The 10262-nt window shown below is 36.3% G+C and overlaps 2 protein-coding genes across 2 annotated transcripts; one reads left to right on the forward strand and one right to left on the reverse strand.

The window, feature by feature from the left end:
* Positions 1-6856: 6856 nt before the first annotated feature.
* On the reverse strand, positions 6857-7794 carry LOC112024884 (uncharacterized). The gene is made up of 2 exons (XM_024057531.1): positions 7331-7794; positions 6857-7220 (listed from the first exon to the last, which is right to left on the reverse strand). The coding sequence occupies exons 1-2, from the start codon at positions 7792-7794 to the stop codon at positions 6857-6859; spliced, it is 828 nt and encodes a 275-aa protein (XP_023913299.1).
* Positions 7795-9272: 1478 nt separating this feature from the next.
* LOC136064355 (S-protein homolog 5-like) lies at positions 9273-9924 on the forward strand. The gene is made up of 2 exons (XM_065766007.1): positions 9273-9346; positions 9537-9924. Exons 1-2 carry the CDS (start codon positions 9273-9275, stop codon positions 9922-9924), a joined length of 462 nt encoding a protein of 153 aa, XP_065622079.1.
* Positions 9925-10262: the final 338 nt, after the last annotated feature.

A 10262-nucleotide genomic window follows, 5' to 3' on the forward strand; every position in this document is an offset into this window, starting at 1 on the left:
AGTTCATACAAAAGGACTACAAGCTCCCTGCTCGACTTCCTAATGCTACCCACCAGTAGAACTTACTGACACGACCACGTGCAAGCTCTAAATCCACGGACTCCTTCTTTCTTGGACTCTTCAATCAAGTACAAGCACCCACGCTTGATATTCTTTAAGCTTCAATGGTAGCAACCAAGTTGATCATCAAGATGTTGATACTATCTCTAAATTGAAAACCCTAAGCTTTGTGTAAAGGAAAGCTCCTCTAGATCTCACAAGAGATTTACACAAAACAGCAATGTATGAGCAACAATACAACTGGAGCAACTCTAAAAACGTGGCTAGGGTTTTGCCTTATATACCTAGGGCAAAAACATAAAACCCTAATGTGGCGTTTGGTACGGAGGAATCCACATTACTTCTGGCATCCAGATTCTTAGGAATGTGATTCCTAGGAATCACATTCCTAAGAATGTAGCTATTCCTATGTTTGGTTTATTTCCAGGAATCTTAAATGAATTATTTATTTTTCCAATTTTATCCTTAGATTTGAATGTGAACTACCAAGTCATTTAAAAAAAAGGGTTAAAATTGTCAATTTATAAAACATACAATTTCCTTTAAGCTTGGGAATCTGGATTCCCACCTGTTTTAAAGGGAATCCACATTCCCACTGAGAGGGGTTTAAGGGAGGAATCCAGATTCCCCTGGCATCTGATTCCCTAGCATGATTTGCAACCAAACATGGGAATCTTTAAACATTCCTAGGAATCCTAAAACATTACCCTGTACCAAACGCCACATAAACGTTTAATGAGTTAGAGCTGAGTTGGAAATTCTGCAGAAAACGCAATCTGGTCGACTTTTGATCGATCGAATCTATTCTTCGATCGATCGAATCTATTCTTCAATCGATCGAGTCAGACCGAAATGCCCCAATGCATCTACAGTCTCTCGATTCCAACTTTACAATAATTAAACAACTTTGAGCACACTATAACAAGACTAAACATATCGTTTTGATCATGGTTTGCCAATATTATAAATTAGAGTTCTAAATACATAAATTCCTAAACCTTTAGAACCTAACATTTTCCTATTAATTGTCACGTAAATTATATTAAAAAAAAAGGATTAAAATGTTGTCTCTTATTTTTATTTATTTTTTGTTGGTAAATTATTAGTTTACAATATGCTGTTAATTCCACAACTTAAAAGCTTCCCTACCCACAAGCAGTTTGAACATGGAGAAGTGCCAATTAAGTTATAAGGCTCTTGGCATATTTATTGGATAGATAAATATTTTTTCTTAGAATCAAAATTATCCACATGTAGTTTTAGGTAGATAATATACTTAAAAGGTATGTGACTTGTTTAATAATTATTGTACACGTAAATATTACCTTTCTTGAATCTAAAATAGAAAACTGTAAATTTGAATAGGGATGGCCATACCCATTGGGTAATGGATATCCAACCCTACTCGATCCAAATGTTTCAGGTAATACCCGATTCTTCATGGGTAGAGCTTAACCGGGTAGGGTATGGATATTACTCGAATTATTCGGGTAGGATATGAATATTATCCAAACCCGACTCATATTAAAAAAAAAAAAAAAAAAACCCACTATGTCCTCAAAAGACAAAAGCACTCGTTGTCAAATTTCAAGTCCTCCAAGCCATCCGATCTGTCTTTCCCACACCAAATCCAAGCCTTCAAATCCCAACTTAGCCACAATGGTGAAGAAGTTCATGGAAAAGAAGCCGTTGTCTTCTTCGTCGAAGGCGGTGATTCTGTCGGATATGATTGCAGAGGAATGAAATCGCCATTTTTTCAACGAAGAGGATTCTTCCCATTATTGGAAAGATTTACCAACTCTGGCAACGACGTCGAAGGCGAATCATCAAGAAGAACGAAATCATGCTACTCCACCTTGGTCAAACCAGCTGATCTCTCTCTCATCTCCATTATGTCTCCACGCTGCAATGGTATCACTCCCGACATCGTCATTTATGCCCCTACCTTCCTCCAAATCTCTGATCATGTTTACGACCTTCTCCACGGTCTCTCTCTCTCTCTCTCTCTCTCTCTCTCTCTCTCTCTCTCTTATAGTCTTTGTTTGCTTGCACTGAAAATTTTGTGTTTTGATTTTACTTTTGGATTTTGTTTTGACAACTGAGGTGGAGCTAAGTTTAATTTGGTTGACAAGATAACATATATATATATATATATATACAGTAACAGACCAAAGAGGGGAAAAAATATACATGGAGGGGCGATAAAACTATTGGTTAGTTTTTAAGTTAAAATGTTTTGGATTTAAAAAAATAAAATAAAATGGATTACGGGTTTCGGGTAGGGTATGGATATCCATGGATAATATATTTGGGTAAGATTTGGGTATAGGTACTAATGGGTATTGATATTCGGGTATCTATGGATAAACTTTTCGGGTGGGGTATGGGTATACTCAATCCATACCCTACCCATGGCCATCCCTACACGTGAATATTAGCTAGTTTGGAGGAGATTCCTCCCATCTAGTTTAGGGTAAAACTTACACGAATGTTATCCAAAGAGGAGTGTGTATTCTATTCTGTCAACTAAAAGGTTATTAATCCTACGCCAGCTTCAAAGTTCTACACTGAAATGAAACAAATTTGCAATGAACAAATAAAAGAAATAAAAATAAGTAAATGTATCGTGGACCCAATTGGTTTCAAAGTTCTACTTCAAGAACTGCAAAACAAAACTCCACATGCAATCCCCTTAAAAACAATTATCCTTATTTTCATGCCTAAATTCAGTTATTTTATTTAGGTAATTTGGTGTTTTAGGTAAATTCTAATACCATAAATAACCTCTATGTTGAATTCTATACAAGCTTCACAATTGCATCAATGGAGAAATGAAAACTCAGAGAGAGAAAGACAAATGTAAAACTTGTAGAAATGAATTCATTGATAAGTTCACAATGCTCTATTCTTTATATAAGTAGAACAGAGGCGAGAAAGATGGGAAGAATTGAAACAGAAATAACTAACTTCCTAACTAATCTAAGCCATACACGTGGAATAGAAACTAACAACACATTTAGCCTAAATGTACAAACGACAGTCGTTTTGTATCTGTCTAAATTATTCTGAAACTAGGCTACTCTAAGCTACTTGCGGTTTAGTTGTATATTTACAAATCATAATGCAAATGATTGTAGTTTAGTTCTATATTACAAAACGACTGATATCTTCCTAACAAACTCAATACTCCCCCTCAAGATGAACCATAGATGTTGATCAGGTTCATCTTGGATAGAAGAAAGTAGAATTGCTTATGTCCAAGGGCCTTTGTGAAGGAATCAGCAATCTGGTGTTCGGTAGGCACATGGAAAGTCTTAATCACCCCATTTTGAATTTCACTTCAGATATAGTGACAATCAACCTCTATGTGCTTTGTACATTCGTGAAATACTGGATTTGCAGCAATATAGAGGGCAGCCTTGCTATCACAGTACAAAGAAGCTGGATAATTGTGATCTAAACCAAAAGTTCCAAGTAATGCCACCAACCAGACAAGTTCACTTGTGACAGTAGCCATTGCACGATATTCAGACTCTGCTGATGATCTGGATATCACTTGCTGCTTCTTACATTTCCAAGATATGAGAGAATTGCCAAGAAAAACACGAAAGCCTGAAACTGATTTTCTGGTGTCTGGACAAGCAGCCCAATTAGCATCACAATAGGCTTTGAGTTTCAAATCAGAACTTGCAGATAGGAATAAACCTTGTCCTGGTGCCTTCTTAAGATACCTAAGTATTTTATAAGCTGCTTGTAAATGAGGAATCTGAGGGGAGCTCATAAACTGACTCAGTTTATGCACTGAGTAACAAATGTCAGGTCTGGTTAGAGTTAGGTAAAGAAGTTTGCCTATAATTCTTCTATACAAAGATGGATCTGGTGCAGCCTCTCCCATTGAACTCCTAAATTTGGCTGATTGATCCATAGGCACATTGGCAGGCATGCTTGCTAGCAGACCTGTATCAGATAGCAGCTCTAAAACAAACTTCCTTTGACACAAACTAATGCCTTTTTCAGTCCTTGCAACCTCAAGGCCTAAGAAATACTTCAAGGTACCAAGATCCTTGAGTTTAAACTTGGCATCTAGGAAGACCTTGAAAGTATTGACTGCCTCTACATTGTTGCTAGCTATCAAGATGTCATCCACATAGACTAGCAAAATGAGAATTGAACCCTTGCTAAACTTAGTGAAGACAGAGCAGTCTGATTTAGATTGAATGAAACCATGATCAAGGAGGGTGGATGAGAGCTTAGCAAACCACTGTCTACTGGCCTGCTTCAACCCATAAAGATATTTATTGAGTTTACACACCCCCCTCTTGCTGCCAAATCCAAGAGGGGAAACCATATACACTCCCTCATTCAATTCTCCATGCAAGAAAGCATTGTTGACATCTAGTTGGGACAAATGCCAACCATACACAACAGCCATAGCCAAAAGGGTCCTAACAGTTACAAACTTCACAACAGGACAGAAAGTCTCATAGTAATCAACTCCCTCAGTTTGAGTAAAGCTTTTAGCAACCAATCTGGCTTTGTACCTCTCTATAGAGCCATCAACTTTAAGCTTGATTTTGTAGACCCATTTGCACCTTATAGGCACTTTACCAGGAGGTAAGTTGGTCATTATCCAAGTCTGGTTAGTCTGAAGTGCATCAATCTCAGCCTTCATGGCAGCTTGCCACAAAGGATCAGGTAAAGCTTCAACATAGGAGGTGGGTTCCTTGGCAATAGACAAGGCAACAGAGAAAGTTTTATGTGCATTAGACAACTTAGAATAAGAGAGAGTTGATGAAAGTGGATAAAGGATACCTGGACTGGCAATGGAGATTGAATCATGGGAAGGTAGAGAAGTGGATGCTAAGTTGCAGTGATGATGAGGAATGACAGTGGAAGCTAAACTACAGTGGTAATCATGAAGATATGTTGGAGTTTTATGAGGCCTAGTGGACTTTCTAATAAGAGGTAAATCAGGTTGAGCAACAGGTAAAACAGACTGATCAACAGGTAAGTTAGGTGGATCAATAGAAAATGCAGGTTGAAAAGAATGATCATGAGTATGAGAAGAGGCCAGATCAGGATGAACAAGATCTGGAAATTCATCAGGGGGCACAGCAGTATCAACAGAACTAAAAGGAAGAGAAAACTCAGCAGAAATGGATGCAATAGAATCAGGAATTGGTGACTGAGATGGAAAAATATTGTGAGAAGTGGAAGGAGGACTAGGGATGAATTTAGACTGCCAATGTTTAAAAGGAAAAACAGTCTCTTTGAAGATAACATCCCTTGACAAAAATGTAGTTCTAGTGGACAAATCATACAGCTTATATCCTTTAGTCCCAAAAGGATAACCAAGAAATATGCATCCCTTTGCTCTAGGATCAAATTTAGATCTGTTCCTAGTTAAAGTAGATGCATAACATAGACAACCAAATGATTTAAGGTGCTGATATGAAGGGGAATGACCCAAAAGTTTCTGGTATGGAGTAAGATTGCCTAGAAGGGGACTAGGCAACCTGTTGATGAGATATGTGGCTGTAAGAACACAATCTCCCCAGAATTTTAAAGGTAAATTGGCATGAAACCTCAAGGCTCTAGCAACATTCAATAGATGTTGGTGTTTTCTTTCAACAACAGCATTTTTCTGTGGAGTTTCAACACAAGACAGCTAATGTATAAGACCTTTTGAAGCATAAAATGAGGAAAGAGCAAATTCAGGACCATTGTCACTCCTAATGACCTTAATGGAGACTTTGAACTGATTAAGAATCATTTGAAAGAAGGATTGAACTAAAGAAGAAGCATCAGATTTGTACTTCATTAAATAAACCCAAGTGCACCTACTATGGTCATCAACCAAGGTGAGAAAATATTTTGAGCCATTTAATGAAGTAGTAGAGTAGGGTCCCTAAATATCAGCATGGATTAAATCAAAGCAAGCTAAAGAGACACTTGTGGACTTAGGAAATGATAATCTGTGTTGCTTAGCTAAAGGACAAATATGACAATCAAAGGATTTATTATTACAAGAAAGCAGATCAGGTACAACAGAATCCAGTAAAGCTAATCTTTGTGAAGATGGGTGGCCTAATCTGTAATGCCACAACCTAACATTATCACTTGAAGTAGAAACAACAGAAGGAGAATCAAGATTACAGGAATTGACACTCTTATTACAAAAGAAATAAGGTAATCTGGACAGAACCTCTGAAACAGAAAGTGGTAAAGTGATTGAGTCAATGCATTGCAAGGTATACAGCCCTCCATTTCTCTTACCCAACCCAATCATCTTCCAATGCAGTAAGTCCTGGAGGAAACAGTAATGAGAAAGAAAAACACAGCAACAGGAAGGGTTTTGGGTTAGTTTACTTATGGAAATAAGATTGAAAGAAAAGGAAGGAATACAAAGGACATTTTCAAGAATCAATGTGGCTGAGATTTTAACAGTGCCAACATGAGTTACCTTAACCATTTCACCATTTGGGAGTCTAACAGACATCTGAATGGAAGAAGTGACAGAAGTGAAGAAATGAATGGAATGAACCATGTGGTCAGTAGCACCACTATCAAGAATCCAGTCATATGAACTAATATGAGAGGTGTTGGTACTAGAAGAAAAAACTGAATGCTGAAGAGAAGGGGAAAACCATATACCTGATAAAGTTTGGGCTTGAACATCCATGGAAGGCTGAGAAATGATGGTGGCAACATGAGGAACATTTTCCAAACATGCCTCTGGTGGTGCTTGGGTACCAAAGTGGCATTGAGAGTTCAACAATCCAAGTAATTGTTGATATTAAGCCTTTGTGAGAGCAACAGGTTCACTAAGAGGACTTTTAGCAGCAACAACATTGTTTGCAAAAGGTGGACCACCTTTGTTTTTGGACTTATATCCAGGAGGATATCCGTGCAACTTGAAGCATTTGTCAACAACATGCCCCATAGCTCCACAATGAGTGCATTGTGGCCTGCCATTCTTAAACTTAACAAAGGTCTTGGTGTTCCTAGGTTTAGACCCAAAAGCTGCTAAAGCTGCTGATGTATCAACCAAAAACTTCTTCCCAGCACCTACTTTTCTCTGTTTCTCATCTTGCAGTAGAAGAGAGAACACTTTGCTCAATGAAGGCACAGGCTCCAAAGTAGAATTTGGCTCCTGACAGCTGCATACATCTCACTCAGCCCCATTAGGAAAGACATGGTGCACTCCTCAACTTGGTGACCACATGTACATATTTTGTAATTAGAAAATTCATCCCAAAGACCTTTAAACTTGGCATAGTATGCATTGATAGTTAAGTCCTCTTGAACCAAAGAACTAATCTCCTTTGTCAGATCAAAGATTGTAGGACCATTTCCTTGCCCAAACCTGTTTTGCAGATCAGCCCATACATCTTTGGCAGTCTTGAAATAAACTATACTTGACTGCAACTCTTTGGAAACAAAATTAAACAGCCAAGCCAGGATAGTGCTATTGCATTTATTCCAAGCTGTGTAGTGTGGATGATCAACAGATTGAGGCTTAGGGATAAAGCCATCAATGAAGCCTAATTTAGTTTTGGCATCCAAAGAAATAAGTATGGCCCTACTCCAGGTGTTATAGTTATCTTTAGTGAGATGTTGAACCACCAAAGAAACTCCTGGATTGTCACCACTGGATAGAAAATAGGGACTAGATTTGTTTTCCCAAGGATGCATAGCAGGAGTAGGGTTAACACTAGAGGTACTCTCAGTCATGTTTATCACAGAAAAGAAATGAGAGAATGAAGATTCAAGGTCTCAAGTAATTAAAACCAAGAATTGAAGATAAGAAAAAAACACGAATTAGTTTTCTTAAGAAATCTCTAAGAAACAAGAGTTGGATTCTGTGTGACAATGAAGCTATAATTCACAATCTTGATGAGATTGTAAATAGAAACAGTAAATTCGAAAAACAGAGTATCCCTAGAATTGGGGAAAAATGAATTGAAACCCTAAAATTGAAGATTTCAATTCAATTATGAACAGAAGAACAGAAAATCAAGATTTCAACACACTAAGGAAATTAAAACCTCGAAGATGATGAACTTAATGCAAGAATCAACAGAAATGCAACAAGTAAATTTCTAGTTGATCTAAAAGAAGCATTAAGAAGACAAGAAAGAACGTAATTGAACTAGGAAATTTCAGAATACCATACTTGGATGATCTCTGAATTAGTTCGCTTTGATACCATGTTGAATTCTATACAAGCTTCACAATTGCATCAATGGAGAAATGAAAACTCAGAGAGAGAAAGACAAATGTAAAACTTGTAGAAATGAATTCATTGATAAGTTCACAATGCTCTGTTCTTTATATAGGTAGAACAGAGGCGGGAAAGATGGGAAGAATTGAAACAGAAATAACTAACTTCCTAACTAATCTAAGCCATACACGTGGAATAGAAACAAACAACACATTTAGCCTAAATGTACAAACGGCAGTCGTTTTGTATCTGTCTAAATTATTCTGAAACTAAGGTACTCTAAGCTACTTGCAGTTTAGTTGTATATTTACAAATCATAATGCAAACGATTGTAGTTTAGTTCTATATTAAAAAACGACTGATATCTTCCTAACAAACTCAATACTCTATAAATATATATATTTCTTAATTGATTTTTAGAAAATTGAAATTAAATACTTATATTAGAATTTTTTAAATTTATGATGGATTTCGAGTCTATATTTCCTTTATTAATTTGTCAAGGTTTCTTTAAACTAGAAAGAGAAACGGGGCATTGCTTTAAAAGAAAGTACCCCTCCTTGGTTAAAGAACAATGGGTCAGGATGTTCCCTAATGTTGTGTCACCATGCTATTGTGCTGGTATATTCATGGAGTTTACTAGCATGACAGTGGTTATTTTTCCTTTTGCTTGTTCAATGGAATAATTCTTACTTAAGACTGCAATTTTAACTTTAGTTTGATGAAATGAAATCAAACTTTATCTTGTGCTTTTAAAATTACCAAATTAAGCAATCACAATCAAACTATCTCCTACTACAAATGCCCTAAACATATCCCGAAATATTTCATCCAATCCCAATTCTTATGCAATATACATATCTAATTTTCTGTTTGTTTTCATTGGAAAATAGTTTTTCGCATAAGGAAAATTGTATCTCACACAAAACTAAATAAGGGAAGTTAAGATATGGTTTTCCAACTCATTCTAGAAAATCATTTTTGGAAAATGACTCAGTTTCTTGAAAATGTTGATGTCAAAACAAAGAATGATGAGCTAGCACTGACATCCTACGACAAAACGTAACTAGGTAATATAATGTTGCCAAAATTGATGATTATAGCATTGAATGTGGGACAATATTTGGTTCTATAAAATGATAGGCATGCAAAATGTGAATTTACCCAACAAAATTAGCATTGAAGAGTACACTATGATTTTAATCAATAGAATTGTATTGTTGCAAATTTTTCTTGTTTTGTTTTTGTCTAGTTTTCACAAGGTCAAAGGAGGGCTTTTCCTAAGGAGAAGAGTATATGTAGAATTGTTTAATGATTTGGGCTTGAATGTTACTGTTCATTGTAAATCTGGGCAAAGAGATCTTGGTTCTCATTTCATCCAGTATCCAAATGGCTTCTATCAATTCAACTTTAAACCAAATACTTTTGGCACTTCCGATTACTATTGTAATTTTCAGTGGCCAAATAATTTCCATTGGTTTGATATCTACCTATTTGATAGAGATCACCCTCAATGCAGTAATTGCTTTTGGAAGATTAGGCCCGATGGTGTTTGCAAGTTAAATTATGATACCAAACAGTATGATCTTTGCTATCCGTGGAACTCAAATTCACTCGATGCCCCACCTTTGTTTTCATAAATCAATGTCTACTACTTTTTCGTGAAATAATTATTTCCCCTCTGTTTTGTTCGTTTTTTTTTTTTTTTTTTCCTTGAAGCATGTTGCCTTCGTTGTTATGAGACGCAACATTCAAAATGATGTGTTTGTTGAATCTTTTCTTGCGTCAAAAGTCAAATAAAGGGAAAACTTCCTTTTTTAATTGTTAATCTTTTCTGTTTCTTTATTATCCTAGTATTAAGATTTATGCATTATTTATTAAATTTCAGTCATTAAATTTTAGTTTACCATGATGTATTGTGAAAGATGCTATAGCAACCCTAACAAATTATTTAGAACCCTAAACCATGCTTTTTACG

The sequence above is a fragment of the Quercus suber genome, unplaced genomic scaffold (assembly GCF_002906115.3).
Source record: "Quercus suber isolate HL8 unplaced genomic scaffold, Cork oak 2.0 scaffold_672, whole genome shotgun sequence".
NCBI lineage: Eukaryota > Viridiplantae > Streptophyta > Magnoliopsida > Fagales > Fagaceae > Quercus > Quercus suber.